The 18,662-nt window shown below is 43.4% G+C and overlaps 3 protein-coding genes and 1 long non-coding RNA gene across 5 annotated transcripts; 2 read left to right on the forward strand and 2 right to left on the reverse strand.

Annotated features, from left to right (window-relative positions):
• The first annotated feature begins 935 nt into the window (after nt 1–935).
• Nucleotides 936–4,355, forward strand: cryzl1 (crystallin, zeta (quinone reductase)-like 1). Its single transcript, XM_088421663.1, has 12 exons — nt 936–1,087; nt 1,249–1,326; nt 1,449–1,521; nt 2,148–2,192; nt 2,261–2,329; nt 2,404–2,537; nt 2,612–2,723; nt 3,119–3,217; nt 3,294–3,430; nt 3,511–3,616; nt 3,694–3,739; nt 4,095–4,355. The coding sequence occupies exons 1-12, from the start codon at nt 1,028–1,030 to the stop codon at nt 4,186–4,188; spliced, it is 1,053 nt and encodes a 350-aa protein (XP_088277789.1). The 5' UTR covers nt 936–1,027; the 3' UTR covers nt 4,189–4,355.
• On the reverse strand, nt 3,075–8,281 carry setd4 (SET domain containing 4). Its single transcript, XM_088421664.1, has 13 exons — nt 8,182–8,281; nt 8,012–8,107; nt 7,882–7,919; nt 7,707–7,795; nt 6,929–7,165; nt 6,790–6,849; nt 6,584–6,713; nt 6,152–6,326; nt 5,714–5,795; nt 5,544–5,624; nt 5,350–5,473; nt 4,447–4,587; nt 3,075–3,686 (listed from the first exon to the last, which is right to left on the reverse strand). The coding sequence occupies exons 1-13, from the start codon at nt 8,243–8,245 to the stop codon at nt 3,573–3,575; spliced, it is 1,431 nt and encodes a 476-aa protein (XP_088277790.1). The 5' UTR covers nt 8,246–8,281; the 3' UTR covers nt 3,075–3,572.
• Nucleotides 8,019–14,700, forward strand: LOC148419753 (uncharacterized). Of its 2 annotated transcripts, XR_015866411.1 has the most exons (5): nt 8,019–8,252; nt 9,603–9,704; nt 10,058–10,581; nt 10,961–11,265; nt 14,567–14,700. It is a non-coding gene; the product is annotated as an uncharacterized LOC148419753 (long non-coding RNA). The 2 variants fall into 2 exon arrangements; XR_015866410.1 differs by lacking the exon at nt 14,567–14,700 and having other exon boundaries at nt 10,961–11,375.
• gja5b (gap junction protein, alpha 5b) lies at nt 9,357–15,614 on the reverse strand. Its single transcript, XM_088421661.1, has 8 exons — nt 15,509–15,614; nt 14,582–14,686; nt 12,596–12,796; nt 12,323–12,487; nt 11,783–12,067; nt 11,174–11,239; nt 10,955–11,103; nt 9,357–10,625 (listed from the first exon to the last, which is right to left on the reverse strand). The coding sequence occupies exons 3-8, from the start codon at nt 12,662–12,664 to the stop codon at nt 10,169–10,171; spliced, it is 1,191 nt and encodes a 396-aa protein (XP_088277787.1). The 5' UTR covers nt 12,665–12,796; nt 14,582–14,686; nt 15,509–15,614; the 3' UTR covers nt 9,357–10,168.
• Nucleotides 15,615–18,662: the final 3,048 nt, after the last annotated feature.

The following is an 18,662-nucleotide window of genomic DNA, read 5'->3' on the forward strand; positions in this document are numbered from 1 at the left end:
CGAAGTAAAATTCATTAGGTCTACACTTGACGGTCATAATAAATACATATTTTGTATGACCGAAATCATAAAAAAATAAGGAATTATGTAAATGATGGTGATTAATTTGAACGCTTCACTAGTGTACTTCCAAAAAAATGCTCTTTTGTGACAAGATTATATTTGACATGAGATATAAATAATGATCTTGGGAAATGTTGCTCTTGAATACGAAAAAGTAAACACAGGTATACAGTGTGATAATCTATGTGAGGTTATCTTTACTATTATTATTATTGTTGTTACTACTACCACTACTACTACTACTACTACTAATACTAATAATAATAATAATAATAACAACCACAACAACAATAATAATAATAATAATAATAATAATAATAATAATAATAATAATAATAATAATAATAATAATAATAATAATAATAATAATAATAATAATGGATTATTTCACAATAAAGAGATTATATAGTCGGGCTATACTATCGTGGAGATGGTAATATTTCAATTGTTTATTTCTACATAGAACAGAATGCATTGATTGTACAGCAGGTCTACAGAACAACAAAATTGGGAGTGTTGCATACATTAATGTATGTAATGAATAGAAAAAACTATATAAACTAAAAATCATAATTTCACTGAGTGCAATTGTTGTTTATGTAAAGATTGCACTGAAGACAAATATCCATCATCTTCCGTTTTATCTGGAGCTACTTCGCCCAGTTCCTCTGCGACTCTTGAGTTTGGAATTTAATTTTTTACCAAAAACAATGAATTTCATTGAATCACAATTAGAAATTCACCCTAAGGAATAGTTCATAAACACTTTTTAATGACTACTGCATAATAGTGCCGAGGAAGTTTTAAGACAGCGCTATGACGCAACTTATCACGACTTTGCTGCTGAAAAACAAACGAAGAAGAAACCGGCGGTCACGTGACACGCACAAGTAAACAGAACGCCGACAGCCTCTTATAATGATCAAGTGTTTGTGAATTTTGTGAACAAATCGAATGTAGCAATATGAAGGGTTTATTTTGCCAAATTACTGGCGGCGAGGTGAAATTCGTCACCAAGGAAACGGTAAGCTTTGTGTTACCCTGCTCTTGTTTTTGCCAGAAAAACAATTGAAACGGAAACAAGAACGTCGTTAACTAGAGCGGCTTTCTTTTTTTCTGCTCGCACGCCATACTGTTGAGTAGCTTTTAAGCATCATCTGTCTTTGTGATGATTCCCTTTTGTAGATCCTTCCCGAGGTTTTAGACAGTCATGACGTCAGAATGCACGTGAAGGCGTGTGGCCTCAGCCCAGTGGACCCCAAAGTAATCATCTTGCACAACCTTCAAATCGTTCCGAGTAGATTTGCAAATAAACTGTTTTCAGGGATCTCACTATGCTTGTAATGCTCACGGATCTGATGCTTTCATTTTGTTGCATGCTCCAGTTTCTGGAAGAAATGGCGCTGCAAAGGGATGCGATTCCCCTCGGCAGGGCGGTCAGCGGCATCGTACAACAAGGTGAGAAGCAATGAATCGATTTCATTCGATTCATTTGTCATATTAAAAGTCGAAAATTTGAAACCGGGCTAAACCGTTAAATCGATGTTCTCCAAAAGTGGCAGAATGCTAGACGAGTGCGTTCCATTACAGAGGTCGCCAACTGCTGGGCACGGCCCGGCACTTGCCCGTGGATCAACTGGTAGCGGGCCGCAGGAGCCGCACTCGAGACAATGATGTTTTGGAACTGATATAGTTTATCCTTTTAACAGTTCATTCAATTGGGCTTTGTTTGGCTTGATCTTGTGTTTTTGACGCTGCCTCTGGCCGATGATATTACATTTTTTTAGTGAGGAAGGATGGTCCGGCTTCAAACAACTTTCACAAAGGCTACAGAAATCTCAACAATTACTGTTGATAGATTAAAACAATTTCAAAATCAAACCTTCTTGAGCAACATTAGTTGCTGTTTGTTTCAATTAAAATTGATAACATTCTGGTCTGTCTGACAATACTAAAAACGAATCGTAAAGCTGAGGTTGTTTTAAAGTTACAAAAACATATATACCATGGTTCTATTGGTTTGGCCCACTTGGGAATAAATTTTTCCTTCCCTAAAAGTTCTTTCTTTACTGCCGTCCCTGCAGTTGGCCCAAAAGTCACCTTCTTCCAACCCGACGACGAGGTTGTCGGTAGGTTGCCCACGATGCTTCATCTGCGATCTTGCGATGCCGACCGCTCAGTGTGACCTCTTTGCCAGGTATTCTACCTCTGGACTCCACCTGCTCAGGAATCTGCAATGTCATCGACGTAAATGAACAGTATCTAGGTAATGCCAGAATATATATACATTGAAGGGTTATATATTTGGGGGCAAAAGTGACGAAGTTGTTTGCTGCGCAGTAATGAAGCCGGAGAAGCTGAGCTGCACAGGTGTGGCGGTGGCGCTGGAGGACGGCCTTCGCGCCTACACTGCCCTCCACACTCACGCTCGCATGGCGGCCGGTCAGACTCTCCTGGTGGTGAACGGCATCAGCGTACGTGTACCCGCGGCAGCGACAAAGCGCGCACTCTCGTGGAAATCCGACGGATGTTCTTATTTGCCATCCAGGCTTTTGGACTGATGTGCATCCAGCTGGCGTGCCACCACGGCGTGAAGGTTCTGACCACGTCGCACTCGCAGGAGCAGCATACCGTGTTGGAGCAGCTGCGGCCCAGCGTAGGTGTGTATGCTCCTGGCGCTTCATGCGGCAGACTTTCAACACTGTGCCGGATTTTCTTTGCTGCTCGCTTTGAATGGACATTGTCTGAATCGCCTTTATTTCTGTCTTAAAGTTTGACTGACTCATCCGATTGTTTTGTTGCCATTCCCTTTAGCGCAGCTCTCTGGCGGTTGCATCAGGCAAACCCAGCCACTACTGTAGCTTCTATGCAATGCACCTTATTATTTTATTGCTGCCTGTATTTGAAATTGATTCTAGGTTTTTGGACCCCAAAACCTCTCACGAGTCCTGGCACGGACTAACCAACGACGATACATTGTATGAAATGGACATTATAATTATGGACTTTGATATACTTTGTAACTAAATGACCAAACGTGTGTTTGATCCTGCAGTTCGAGTTATTCCTGTCTACAAAGACCCATCTGAGTTTCTTACCGCAATAAGGGAGGAGACTGGCGGTCTCGGAGTGGATATAGTTGTCGACCAGGGAGGTATTGAGAAAAACAAAAAGAAACTTTTTGTTTATGTTTGAGTCCTGAGGATAAAGCTTGCACTTAATGACTCAAGTCAGTATGGAAGACAAGGAGCCATCAGAAAAGGAGGCTGAGCAGGAGGAGGAGGTCAGGTTCCTCCCACACAAGCATGACATCATCAGTGTGCTGGCAGTGGGGGGCCACTGGGTCACGTCCCAACAAGACCTGCAAGTGAGTCCCTTCAATTCGAGCGGGTGAGGACTGTTTCCTCCGTCGCAGAGGGATTCACCGTCCGTGTCGTTTGATTGCAGCTGGATCCTCCCGACAGCAGGTTCATGTTCCTGAAGTCCATCTCCGTGTCCTTCCTCAACCCTCAAATGTGGCTGGCTTCGTCTTCCCAGCAGGGACGATACCTTCGTATCCTTGCTGACCTCATGCAAAGTAATCCGCCCACCCGTTGGCCGTGTTTGCTCTCTTTGACGACCTGCTGGCAGATATTATCAAGGACATCGTGGAGAAGATGTCATCTGGAGTGATCAGGTACACAAAGCAGACAATGCACCTTCCTCAGTCTAAGCACTGAGGAATATTGAGTATACGAAATATGAATGAAGAATTAAAATTCATATGATTTTTAGTCACCATGGGTGCGGCCGTTTTGCCCGCTTGCCATCAACGCTCCACGAATGACCAGTCACAGCATACCTATTTTCAGAGTTTGGTCATGTGACATTCACTAGCTGTGGTTATTATATTACTTCAGCAAAGGTGGATTTTGCTGTTGAATTAATAATCCACAAACACAACTTTAAGAAGAATGCAGTGTTAAGGAGACACTTTTGAACAATCATGTCTTGTCCCAAGTTAAATTACTGTCCGTGTGCTGTCTGTGTAGACCTCCGCCCGAGGAGGTGGTTCCTTTCAAGGAAGCGTCCGCCACCATGGAGGACGTGCAGCTTCAGCACAAGAAGAAAGCTGTGGAAATGTGACGCTGCCTTTTACTTTTGTCTAATTGCTATTATTCCTTCTATTCCTGTAAAAATCGCTCACTTTTTCACTTTTTTTTTTGCCCCGATGTATGGTGACATTTTATGCCCCCCGGGCTCTGATTGTGTCACAATCACATCCATGATGTTCAATAAAGTCCATCCAGGAAGTGTTTTTTTCATCAGATTTTCAGTTGTTTTTATTTTTTTTAATGTTTTGGAGTGGTGCCTGCGACTGTCCGTCCATCAACGTCAACTCACGTGGTCCACTTCTGGTTGGCTGGCCTCCCTAAGGAAATGCAGGCATCTTCCCAGGATGCATTTTTCCTCCAGCCTCAGTGACTGGACCAGCTGCAGATGCTCCCTGTGTGAGGGCTCCCCCTGTTGGAGAAGCTTGGAGATCTGTTTGGAAAAAGAATTTTTTTGACTTTACAACAAATTCCATGTCAAAAATGGTTTTACCTTGTTTACAAGTCTTAATGACACTGCAAGATTAAGACCGTTTTTCATTAAAAATAAATACATGATTAAAAATTTCAAAAACTTGTAAATAAATGTGTTCTTTACGGCCAACAATGTTTTAAATGTAATTGTAGGTCTAGTTATCATTAAATGATAGTCGCCATGTTTATTATAGCTACGGACAGCTGGAGGAGGAGTGTCTATTGCTACATTTACGGTAAATGTAGCAATAAACACTTCTGATAACCGTAAGTAATAGAAAGTGTCAAGTGACTTCATGTAACAACAGTTTAAAAAACAACATTCTAAAATAAAAGTTTGTGAAGACAAAACTTTTCCAAACAAATATAAAGACCCAAAATATTGCAGCTCTATGTGGATAAAATACATGTCTTTTTTTCTGGCTTATTGGAAGATAAATTCTTTGACCTTTACATCAAAGGCATTTCACATCAAATGGAAAGGACTGAAGACAACCAGGGAGCTGAAATTTCACCCAAATGGTGACAACATGTCAAGTCCAACATGGCATGACCACAAAGTTACCACAATGGCAGGCCTTGACTAAAAATACTATGAGAATGACGTGGAGAGAAAAAAATCCCATAAAAGGTAAAAATATTGCACAAGGGTTATTTATTATTTTTTTTTCAGTGAGCAGACCTTGTTCGTAGTTAGTTTTATTGAAATAAAATGCCGAACCGTATCCAGAGCTGTTAGCGTGTCTCGTAGGAGTCTGTGGCACAGCGCCTCGGCCGCTCGGACGCTGCTGCGCTCGGCCTCCCGGCCCAGCGGCTGTCCGCGCAGCGCAGCCTTCCACTGATGACTGACACAGCAAAACAAATGCAGAGCTTAGAATTTAAAGCGTCATGTCCAATCCTGGATGAAGGTCTTACTAGAGCTCTTGAGGCAGCGCCATCAATCTGAGGACAGTCATCAACCTCCAGCCGGGACCTTCGCCGCTCACGCTCAGATTACTGCGAGGGAGGGAGCAGGACATCGTCATCGAAGAACATGTCCAAGCGCTTTGAGTTACAAGAAAGCAAAGTGTTGAAAAATATCTGACTTGAGGAAGTTGTTGTCTGCCAGGAACTTCAGCTTGGGCTCCAGACCTGCTGTGTCTCCTTTCAAAACCTCGCGCAGCATTTCTGCAACACAACAACTCAAGTCACTTTGCACATGTTGTGAACACGACTGGAAGTAGAACTCAGATTTCCACGATTATTCCTACTTACAATACTAATATCAGTATTACTACAATGTTAGTGCAGTACAATGGTACCTCTGCTTACGAAAGATTCAGGTTACAAAACACCTCACCGGAAAAATATTGTTTCTAGTAACAGGAGAAATTTCAAGATACGAAAGGCAACATTGTTGGCATAGGAGACACCAGTGCTCGCACCAACATGACTGATACAATACCTGAATAATACAATAATACAATACAATGAAAAGTAGTCCACCACCACCGCTACTAGTATTACTATTACAAGTGTCTTGCCTGCATCCACGTAGACAACGCTGTGTGGGTTGCCAGGGGCGACGAAGCCGTACTCCAGCAGCAGGCGATGGTTGTCATGGGAACCATAGTTGATGAAGGCCTGCTGGAAGCGCGGCGTCGCGCTCGTGCTCCAGATCTCGTAACATTTTGTATCGTGGTTGAAACCCGCTTTGACCTGGACAATAAATGACAATGACGACTTTAAAACGTGCGACATTAAAAAGCATTCAAGAGAACAGAAAACTCTAATTACCAATTCCAGGAAAAGTACAAGCTGCTAGTATTTCTTTGTGCTTAGTGTTCCAATTGATGTGCTCTTAATTTGAAAAGAAAATGGTCCTGTTCTTGTATGGAATTAAAAAGAAAGAAATGAGACTCCTCAGAATCTTCCTGTGAGAGGCGCTGGTGAAATTACGACTTGGTGAGGCCTACCTGCACGTCAGGCCGGTGGTTGAGCAAATCCAAAAAGGGAGCCAGGGCGTAGTCATCTTTTCCAGACAAAAACTGGCTGGGCGGCTGCCGCATGAAGACGGAGCGGGTGTTGACACTGCACCACGCCCACCTGGACCACACGTCGACATTTTCGGGTCGGTGCTGGATACTAACACGGTTCATGTATTTTTGTCATTTTTACTGACCTGAGAGCTTCAAACGTCAAAACGTCCTCCGCAGGCTGACTGAGGATCGGCTGCAAAGTCCTGAATCGAGAAAAAAAAAAAAAAAACACCCGTCAGGGTTTTGACACACACAACTGCATTCAATTCGTATTACACGCACCTAAAAAATTCGAGATTGGATTTGTGCAATTCCAGCACGCCGTCCTTCTGCTCCAGAGCTCGTCGCCGCAGTCCAGCGGGCAGGAGCGCCGCCGCGTCGTGGGCCAAATAGGCGGGGCACACGTAGGAGTCGGGAAGGACGCGGATATACGGCGACCATTCGGCGCCCGCTCCTCTGTGCCGCTCGCACACCAGGAAGACACAGAGAGCCAACAGCGGTGACAGCCGCGGCTTCCAACTGAGCAAACAAAAGTTTTGGGACACCACACAAAGTGATGCGGGGGCTTCTTCACAACTAGCAAGACTACTATAACTGCAAATGCTACTTCTACCATTACAAATACTACTAAAAGTACTATTACATTTCATCCACTACTACTGCATTATCATGACTACTCCTGATAACTCCTACTACAGTATTCTTACTACATTGCTCCTGAATTCAACCGTTTGACGTGACTGCCCCTTGAGGAAGATCTGCACATAGCCGCTGTGGGCGGGGCCACATCATGGGCCACCTTTCGCCACTGCCCCTCCCCTGGTCATGTACATGTTGTGCGAGATATGTTGTAGTGTAGTGCAAGTACGAGGATTTTTTTTTTCCAGACTTGAGCCATGCCCTGTGTTTGGGGCATGGCTGAAGACTTTTTTTTTTTTCAACTCTTATCACGCCCCATGTAATCCCTGCTAAGATCTCGGAGTGCTCAGCCTTGATGTCTGTTTCCACGTGTCAATCAATTGTAATGTCCCTTCTGACATTAGTGTTGTATTTACATTACCTCTTGATGTAAGGTCCAAGGTAGCTGTCCACCACAGTGGTAGTTGTAAGCAAACAAGACTCAGGCAGAGAAATCAGCAGCTGCTTGGGCTTTGACCACAGAGAGATGTTTTCATCACTTCCTGTTGCTTGGACTCATAATTGGGGAATCTGATTGGGTGGTGACGTCCTCTTACCTTTATGCTCCTGACAGCCTGTAGGCCACGGCCTGTGTCTTTAGAGATAACAAACAAGCAAACGGTAAGTTGTTTTATCTCATGAATGGTTCATTTGTATTCTTCAAATTGAATATAAACTTTTGAAAACCTGAGAAGTTTGCAGGCTGCAGCAGCGTAGACGTGAAACCTCGCTGGTGAAGAAACCGGAGCAGCTGTACATAGTCATGCTGGTGGCTCAGAGAAACTGGACAGCAAGATGATATATCAGCAAACGTGAAAATGTGTAACTACATATTGTTACACAATGTCATTTTCTACCTGAATGGACCACAGGATTACGTTTTTTCTTCCTCTTTCTACCTACTCGTCCACAACCACCCATGACCAAGGTTTGAGTATACCTTTTATTATTGTTGTTTTATTGTTGATTTATTATACAAAATTATTTCTTGCTCTTCATGTTTATGGTTTGCTTTCTCTTATTTTTGCAGCACTTTGTCATTTTCTCATGTCATAAATAAAATTTAGTATTGTTTAAAAACAAATAAAAAGTAATCTGCGGTATTTGTAATGATCCATCAGTGCATTGATTCCAAGTTATGATCCCATTGTTTTCATTGAAATGGTCGGGGCGGATCTGATTGGCTTCAATGACGATAGCGTCATCATGATGTGTAGGCAAGGCAAATACGTTTAACAATAAAAACACGGGTAAACTTTTTTTAAATAAATAATATCCATTCTATAGTATTCATAAATTGTCGTTACTAATTATCCTTATAAATCCGCTCAATTGTGAACAACATCGTGCGACCTAATGGGCTTCGATTGTGTGGCGTCATCACGACCTTTAGCAAAACATGTACGTTAGACGTAAGGAGTCAGGCTTTTTTTTAAATCAAAATTAACAACAAAAGTTTCAAAACAGACTTTTTGGCGTCGGAATGAGATTAAGACACACCATAACAGTTAATGAGTAATATAATTGTATTTAATACGAGAATTTTGGTCGTTATCTAAACGTAAATGCAACACAGGAAGCCGAACGCACGAGTATGTATGTAAACGAGTATCAGTAAAACAAATAGTAAATGTCAATAAAATCGTAATTTCATTTTTTTAAAAAGATTTGTAACTCAGCTTTTTTCAAGAACTATTCGGGCACATCACACATGCGGCAGTATTTTTTCGGCTATGCGCACTGAGTATTGGCTATTTTGCGCATGCGCTGACTTCGTTACAGGAAAACGGTGGCCGGGAGGAGTCAAAAAGAAAGTTGATGCTCACAAACTTTTCTCATACTGTCTCTCAAGTTGTTGTTGGGAATTCTCATTCCGCCCTGAACTTTTGCCTTGGGAACAAGAAGAAAAAGATGACACGATTGTATGTTTTGTTCACTTTAGCTGCTCAGTGTTCAGTCGTCCCATTTTATCCTCATCGGGAATGAGCAATTTCTCATAGAATTCTGTTGATAAACTTCACATATATAGACGTTGTGTAATGGAGTTTGTTTTTTTTATTGTATGAATCAGAAATACAATACTATGATGAAACTGGTAACTGTAACTCACACATTATATGCAATAAAACATCACACTTCACTTTACACACATTATTGTATAAATGTTTACACCCTTCGACAAAATGTCTTATTAAAATCACGTTTTATAAAAAAGCAACAAAAAAAGGCCCCTTGTGTCATTTTTTTTTCTAATGATCACTGTGATGGTCATTTTCAGTCAACAGCAAGTGGTCACCGTCTCAGATTGGTGTAAAATGGTGCTATTGGAACTCATGGAGGCTGCTGATACCAACCACCGATACTTAAAAAAATCTGACAGGTAAGTCCTCCTTGGGATGATTCGACACTAGTTTGCCCAATCACCTTCCACAGAAAGGATGGTATTTGTTCACAAGTTTTCTGTAATTTTTAATAATCATCTTTTATGGTGAGTAAGATATATTTTGTTTCTATTTTTGAAATGTTCTGTGACCAATTTTGATATGTAAAGTGTTCCAGACGCTGTCACGTTCTTTTGTCATTTGTTTTCTATTATTGTAACGTGATCGTGGTCGGTTAAAAAAATGCATGGCCTTCTCTATGACCTTTTGCGTTGGTGACCTACATGTCTTGTTTGTCTTTTCTAAACCAAAAAAAGACTGTTCAGTTTCTTTCCCACCGTTCTGGTTTCAGTTTTATTACGAGCGGGTCGGGTCTAAAGAGCGGAACGTTTCCCGGAGGCTTCCGGATGAAGGAGCAGCAGTGTTGTTCAGACGCATCACAAGTTCAAGCCGGGAGCCGTCGTCAGATGGCGAGATCGTTGGCTCGCGTTCGGCCGCTGGCGCCGCTGGTTTTGCTGAATCGGCGTTTGTCCTTTGGGACGGCTTCGGCGGCACACAGCAGCAAACGCTCTGGGCCGCCGGCGCTTTGTATCCGCAGGCAGCCGGACGCGTCGCAGCAGGCGGCCGCGTCGGCAGCGGCGGCGCGCCAGCCGGCCGAGTAGCAGCCCATCTGCAGCAGGCTCTCTTCAGCGCCCGCCGCCATCTTGTGCTGCTCGGCCGCCATGTTTACTGAGTTCTGCTCGTGGGCCAGACGGTGGTTGGGGAAGGGCAGCGCCAGGAAGTGGGAGGAGCCAACCACGCACTGGCTGAATTCGGGAGGCGGGGTGGACGGCGGCGGCGGAGGAGGCGTGGGCAGAGGGACTTGTTTGGATCGAGGTGACTCCGCGGCGGTCGCTGACTTCCTTGACGCCAATAAGCGTCTGCGAAGATAAAGAGAGCGTTATCACACATTGCTCGTGTTGAAACAGTTTTGGACTTTTTCACGAAATCTGGCGCTGCAAAGTTGTTTGAAAAAAATGTTTTACTTGTCATATTGTGTTGTCAATATGTTCATGTCATTATTCAATTCTTACCATCATTGTTAAACTGTTTTTAATTGTTATGTTTTCGACAGAAGAAAATATAATTTTCTTTAAAAGAACGTTGTACTTATTTGAGGAAATACAATACATTATTTTTAATTTACTAACAACTACAATGCGCACCATTGCAAGCAAAACAAATAGATAAAGGTGTTTTGTGCATTTACCTGCAGCAGTGCCTCCAGGCCAGGTGGTGGAGCTCCAGCACGCTGAGCACCAGGGATACGCCCGATACGGCCAACATGAAGACGATGAAGACGTTCTTCTCCGTGGGCCGCGACACATAACAATTGACCCGGTGTGGACACGGCCACGCCTATACACACACATATTCGGCGACGCTTATTAGCTCCGAAAATAACTTGAAAAATTGTTTTGTTTTTTACCTCGCACACATAGAGAGGGGTGAGGAAGATTCCATACAGGAAGTACTGCAGGCACAGGAACACCACCTGCAAGGACAAACACGTAAACTTAGGTCAGATCATTTTTGTTTTTTTATTTTATCACTACACAAAAGATGTATTTCTCCAAAACCATTGCATTCTACACAAACTCAGAAACTTGACAAACTGTCATTTTTGGAAAATTTTGTCTAATTGGAAGTGTGAAGAAGAAAAATAGATTTTTACTTCACTGTACTGTATATGATCAGTCATACAGGAATTCAAATTCAATAAAATACAAAAAAATCAAATAGTTTGTGCATCAAAATTCCAACGTTCATTGAGGTTGTGCTTCTCCTTCTGCTGTGTGTCTCCTGCCCACTGGGGGCAGTGTAATGCAGACATTCACAACAAAGTTATTCCGTAAGCAGACTGTCAAAAGGCAAAGTGTTTGGGTTTGATTAAATAGCTCTGTTCACGGTAAACCCAGCCTCCTTTTGAATAAACGTTTGCCTGCGACTCAATACAACAAACTCCCAAAAACTTCGACGCCAAGTTGCCAGCAAGTCTGGGTACATTGACTCAACTGCAAACGGAATTTGCATTTACCTCCATGATGCTCCTGATGAGAATACTCAGCACGTACGTCTGCAGAAGCGCCCCCTTCAGGCGCACCCGGCCGGCCGACGGGCCCCCTTTCTTGACCTTTCCCGATTCTTTGTCATCCTTGTCGCCTTGCTCGTCGTCCTCGTCCCCCCCTCCCGGGTCGTCGTTGTCATCCTCGTCCCCCTCGTCCTCCTCTTGGTTGCGCCGCTTCTCCTCCCGCCGCACCGTGTGCATGGCGTGACCCATGTATACCAAGCTTGGCGTGGACACGAACACGATCTGCAGCACCTGCAGACGCGTTTGCAAGATTCGAGGGTTTTATTGTCGTATGCTCGGTATCATTACGCAATGAAGTTCATTTCCCTGAGCAGACTTACATTCATACACACACACACATATATATATATATATATATATATATATATATATATATATATATATATATAGAGAGAGAGAGAGAGAGAGAGAGAGAGAGAGAGAGAGAGGACTCACCCGGGCCCGGGGACAACATGCAAACCTGACACAGGAAGGAATGCGGCATACCCAGTATCGTATATGCGCGATGGGGAAGGCTTTGTCGTAGCAAACGTTCTCGCAGCCGGGCTGTTCCGTGTCGCAGTTGAAGTCCTCCTGCTCGTCGCCCCAAGACGACTCGGCCGCCGTCCCCAGAACCAGGATGCGGAAGATGAACAGGATAGTCAACCACACCTGCAACCCACGAGCTCAATTTCAATGCTTTGCTTTGATTTTTTCCTAGTCCCGCTAAATATTTCTCACTGTCAAGAACCTTCGAAATGCGCGTGTCGGTGTGTGTACCTTGCCGATGGAGGTGGAGTGTTCCTGTACTTCTTCCAGGAAGTTTCCCAGTAGACTCCAGTCTGCCATTGACTTGAGCAGAGGCCGCTTGTATGGCGACTACCACTCAGGCAAAAGTGCGTCTTTCAAGCGCAAGTCAAGTCCGAGTTCCGCGCGCTGTCAGCGAGCGACCTTCGCTGCCGGATACGTGCAGGAAAAGTCCTGTAAATCGGACAAAATCGGAGGTGAAGACCGCGGTTTAGTCACCCGTAGGCGTCTGCTCTGATTTTGGGATTAGGATTTGCCTGTGGTGCCCTTGCCTCGCTCATTTTTTCAACCAAACAAAAAAAGCAGACATTCTGTATGATGGAAAAGTGATTATTGTAAGCTTTCTATACAAACACAGTAGTTACAAGGTTTATACTTCATCATCACCGTTTTATTATTGCCCGTACAGCAGCAGCATATGTGTGTGCGTGTGATTGTATACATGAATTATGTGTAGTGTTCATATTTTCTGAATATATTGGATCGACTTTTTTAGTAGTGAGTGCAACAGCCCAAGTGTGTTGCAGTTCTCGATTTTTGGTGTATTTTGACATCATGCTTGCTGTATTAAAAAGATATTTTGGGAATGTTTGAAAAAGAAAAGATATCTTTCAATTCATATTTCAAGAAAAAATGCAATCACTGATGACCATTGTCATGGTTCACATGGGATCCTTAATCCTCCAGTTTGCCCGTTGCTAAAAATATAAGTTTCATGCATATTCCTCGTCTTACTATTAGTTTACTTTTGGTTCCCACACTCGCCCCCGTTGCACTCTTGGGAAGGGAAACATCCACTCCCACACACACACACTCACACACACACACATAAGTCCTATTGCTGCTGTTTGTGTGTGTGCGTGTGTGTGTGTGTGTGTGTGTGTTTTTATGGGGTTTTTATTTATCAAATGACCCTCCCTCCTGCTTTTGGAGCACCCCAATGCTCTGAACTAGATTTGTATATATGTATCTACACTCACATATGTTTGCGTGCGTCTTTCATATATGCTCTTGGCATAATTAATATAAATATTACTTCTAGATTATTGCTTGACCTCCCTCCCTTTGTCTGTGTGTGTGTGGGTGCGTGTGCGTGTGTGTTTTTGTGTGCGTCCATAAGTTCTGCACTCAGCATTGTTCTGTATCCTGCTAGAATAACACACACACACAAACACACACACACACTGTTTCTCTCGCACCTCAGGGTGTTTTTAATATGAACTAAATCAGATTAAGTAAGTGTGACCTCATGTTTATGAGCATTTTAAATGAGGCATGAATCCAAAATGAACAAAACATTTGAGATAGAATTGCCTGAGTAAATACCACCAGAACCAAAATCTTATGTGTGTGTGTGTGTGTGTGTGTGTGTGTGTGTGTGTGTGTGTGGGGGGGGGCGCTCATTTCAAAATCTTTGTTTATGTCTTCATTAACCATAATGGTCTGTGCATCTCTAGATCATATTGCTGCTATACGCAAAATTCTAAGGTTGGGGAATTTGAAGATTGCAACATTTACTTGCTTTAAAAAAATATTGCCTTAATTCATTCATGTGAAGTGTAATTGCAATAAAGAAAGATTTTTCATCAGACACTTTGATGGACCCTCAAATCAATCAGTATAAATGCTGTAAAAATAATTTGTAGTTGTTAAAAGTTGATTTGTGTTAAAAAGGATACAGGTTTAGGTCTACTTATACGATTGATCTTATTTATCGTCAGCGCGTTGAGTGGGGCGAGAAAAGTTTTTTCTTTCTTAAGGGGGGCTTGGCAAGATATCATTGAGAAGCACTGCCTTAAGTAATTGTTGACTTGTTATATACCATTTTTTCAAGTGCGGTTTTGCCCTGTTTAAGAACATCAAAATGTTTGCCCAGCCCTGACAGAAGAACGCTTGTGTGTGTGTGTGTGTGTGTGTGTGTGTGTGTGTGTGTGTGTGTTGCAGATTGACAGCAAGTACCTGATGATGATGATGAAGATGGTGACGATGATGATGATCAAGAGTGGTGCACGCGAATGCAAAGTGGGGATTGCGGAGTAAGCGGTCCGAGACGCTGGAGGACTTCTGTCCAAAAATCAAGTGGCCCAGAGAAAGAAAGTCAACTAGTAGTTTGTGAGTGATGAGCGCACACTTAGTGTGCTTGTGTGTGTGTGTGTTGTGAGAATGTGTAAGAGGGGACGTCAGAGTGACACTTTTGTAGCGGACCCACTTTTCGTGCTCTCCTTCTCTCTCTCTCTCTCGCTCTCCCCCTCTCTCTTTGGTTCCCTCTCTCTTTCCATCTCCCTCTCCATTTTACCCCCCTCTCCCTTTCTCCTTCCCCGTCTCTCCCCTTCCATCTCTTTCCCTCTGTCTCTCTGCCCCTCCCACCCCCCATCTCAGGGCCTTTCTCTCCTTGGCTTGCCCAGGGCCTTGTCTCCAAAGGAAGTCATCCTGGTGCCATGCAGCCGCTGTTCACAACACTCGTGGATGCGCATGCGTTTGTGTGTGTGCGCACGCGTGTGCCACTATGCATTTTTGAGACGGCGTGCATGTGCGTGTGTGTGTCTGTGTGTGTTTGTGTCACACAGTCTGTGAGTCGGTGTGTGTTTTGTGGGTGTGCTTGTGGCGTCTGGCATGAAGAGGAAGTTGTATATTGTATAAGGACACAATGGCTTGGAGTCCAAGCCCGGCATTCCCTCCTTGTCACTCCTTTCTTATCTGACTGCCGGGTTTGTTGTCGTTGCGTGTGTGCGTGTTTGGGCGTGGGTGTGCGCCGGTGAGTAATTGGGAAGCCGGTGCCGTCTTTCTATTGCGCCGCCGCTACCTGAAGGTCATTTCGATTGCCAATCCGCAAGCTATTGTGCTAATGTCAAGGGAATTCATGCGTGTGAACGGGAACGGGAGCACCTTCTTTGGTTGAGTAGCTGCCGGCAGAGGTCAAGGCAGGGTTTTCGCCAACACTGCGGCGGCCATCGACAGTGGGACTGTAGGACAGCGACAGTAGACAAGAACCCGACTGGAAACAAAATACACTCAACTAACGAGACAAGGTGAAAGTGCTCAACGGGAAACAATTGGGAGAGGGAGCTGTCTGGTCACCGCACAAGGAGCGCGTGAACTCAACAGGTGGACACAATCACACTAACGAGGACAGACACGAGGGGAACAAAGCAGGACCTCAGAAACCCATTTCATCCCACAACCAAAAAAAGCAATACCAACAGAATAATCTAGGCAGCTACTCATTTGTAATGTATTTTCTTCATAAAGGAGGGTCCAAAAATGGCTGCCCCTGAATGAATCTTGTCACATATGTTTGATTTTCCATTTCATCGTTATACCGAGAACCAGGCGACTGAACGCACGTGAAGAGGTTTTTTTTTTCCCAGGACGATTTGACTTGAGAAGACTCGTGTTCTGAAATGATGTCAAACATTTGCGGTGACGCCGGCCCCTCCCTAACAATTCTTCGGTGGGAACGAGCGATAAACACCCATAGGTCAATTCGTGAACGCGGGACCCTCAAAATCTCACACGGGCATCGGGGTTTCTTTTTTTAATCCGGCGCAGAACTTGTGATGGCGCCGAAAGCCGGGCAGCATCCCCGCAGGCTTCGTCAGCGTGATTGATTTACACGGCGGTTGGGCCATGTGACTCCAAAAGTAACTTTGTGAACATGGCTGCCGGTGTTTGGACCCAATGACAGAAGTTCCATTGTCTTTTTATTTGCCATGCCTGTGTGTGAATACTGCGCTCCATCAAAGAAAAGATGCTCAAACTAATCTACAAGTGGTCATTCAGAAGATCAGCAGATAAGCGCCAAACCTCGCTGCGGTTTCTCTGCTGACGTTTCGGCAAGTACGGCACAGCTGCAAACTATTCACAGTGCTTTTTTGTTATGCTGCAAATTGACGGAAAAACACAAACAGCCCGGAATGACACATTTGGCGCAAATTTCGCGAGGAGAAGAAACATGGACTTTTACCTCTCAGCAACCTGAGTGAGGCGGCGGAACGTTGTGGACCCAAAGTGCGGAGAAGTAGAAAGTCAAGTTGCACTCTATAAAAATAAAATATGAAAATAACAAATGGAACGCCTGGTCAAAAGTTGCATACAAAGTAACAAACCAAAAGCGGGAGATAAACTTACTACAAAATACTTGAGAAACAGATTTTGTGAAACATTAAAACTCACAGAACTCAACAAGATCGACAGCATTGACAATGACCCGAGCTGAGAGGAAACAGAAAACTAAATTGACTCAGAAACGACGAGACAAACAAGGAACACCCGGACAAGAAACAATTGGAACAGGGAGCTAATTGGCAGATACAAAGGAAGCAGAACTGATTTGAAATCCGTTTTGATGGTTGTGGTCTGAATATGAATACTTCAAATGAATCTAGTTAGTTTTGGTCTTGCATTTTGTAACTAAACCTCAGCTAATCCAGATCTTGACTTCAAATCTACACCCCACCCCAAAAAAAACAAAGCCGCCTTCCATCTACTCTATTGGCATTATAACAGTTTCACTGTCTTGTCAAGGACTGTGAAAACAGTTCTCAGTATCGCCCCCCCCAAAAAGGAACTATTACATGATTTTAAAATGCTGCCAAGCACAAGTGGGCCTTATGAAACCTTATGGTCTGGTGACTTTGTTCTGGACCCAATTTGGGCATGTCATTCGGAGGAACACAATCTCACTGCGGTCAGTCAGCACCTTGTGGGCTGACACATCAAAGGAACCTCAAATAAACGACAGATCAACAACTAATGGATTATCAAAGTCATTACCGACTATTTGAATAATCATTTCGAGCAGGGGTGTCAAGCATAGTGCCCGAGGGGCCGGTTCTGGTCCGCAACCTGGTTCCATGCGGGGTGATTTTGTAAAGTATAAAAATGAGTCATTATTTTCAACAAATGAAAATATGGAAATGTTTTATGATTCGTGATAGTGATGTTGGAGTTTTATATTGGATATAATGATCTTTTTGATGAAAGTTGAACATTTCATGAGTATTGCTTTAAGGTTCTGTTTGTTTTTAAATCTGATTAAAGTTGTCTTAAAACCCAATGTTATTCCTTGGACCGGGGGTGTCAAACACATTTGGGCCACATTGTACTTCTAGTTTCTGTCAGAGGACCGTTTTTGACTGGGAAGTCAAAAACTTCAAGCATGATTGTCACACTTTCAAAACGATGAAATCATAGACCGATATCAACTTTTCAAAAGAGGGATTTTCAATTCGGTCAAAAACGTGAAGTTATAATCGTCATTTGGCTGGCCACATAAAATGATGCGTTGGGCCAGATCCGGCCCCCAGCCCTTAGGTTTGACACCTGTGGTTTAGACAGACTCAGTCTCACTATTGGTGTGTGCATGTGAGTGTGTGTGTGTTTGTAGATATTTCACACCTCTGCTATCATGTCAGCGTAGCATAACTTTGCCATACAAGAACACTCGCATGCAAATTTGGCGGACCTCACCTGACTGTTTTTATTTTTAGGCGGCGCACCATCAGTGTGAGGGCGCACAGCAGCCAGGCGCCGGCTTATCTGGACACCCGCGCCTCCTCTGACACGCGGCTGACAGCCATGTGCACTCACACACAAAAACAAATTCAATCTGGAAAATTTGTTGTCATATTCTGAATATATATCTTTTTTTTCTTTATTGTTCTTTTTTTATATACTTTCTGTGAAAGTCTTGTACAGTAGTGTGCTTGACTTGGTCATCCCTATCCATGCGTTAACTTTTTTTTTTCTTCAAACAGAATAAAAAAGTCCAAATTACTGTAAAAAAACACTTTTGACGCTAAACAAACGTAGATTGTAAACTTGAAAAGTTTTTTTTAACTAACAAACAGTAGAACATTATTAAACATGAACATGCAAATGCACCTTTGTTCATTATTTCAGTAACTAGAGCAAAGAAAATGTCTTTTTTTTGGGGAATAATTCAGAATTGTCAGCCATGCTAACCTCGAAAGCCATGGTATGAGGTAGAAAGTCACAGCTTGTGAATGTCTGTCTCTCTCTGCTGGCCGCGGTGCGACAC

This window comes from Hippichthys cyanospilos, chromosome 8 (assembly GCF_059441005.1).
Source record: "Hippichthys cyanospilos isolate Australia breed blue-spotted pipefish chromosome 8, RoL_Hcya_1.0, whole genome shotgun sequence".
Taxonomy (NCBI): Eukaryota; Metazoa; Chordata; class Actinopteri; order Syngnathiformes; family Syngnathidae; genus Hippichthys; species Hippichthys cyanospilos.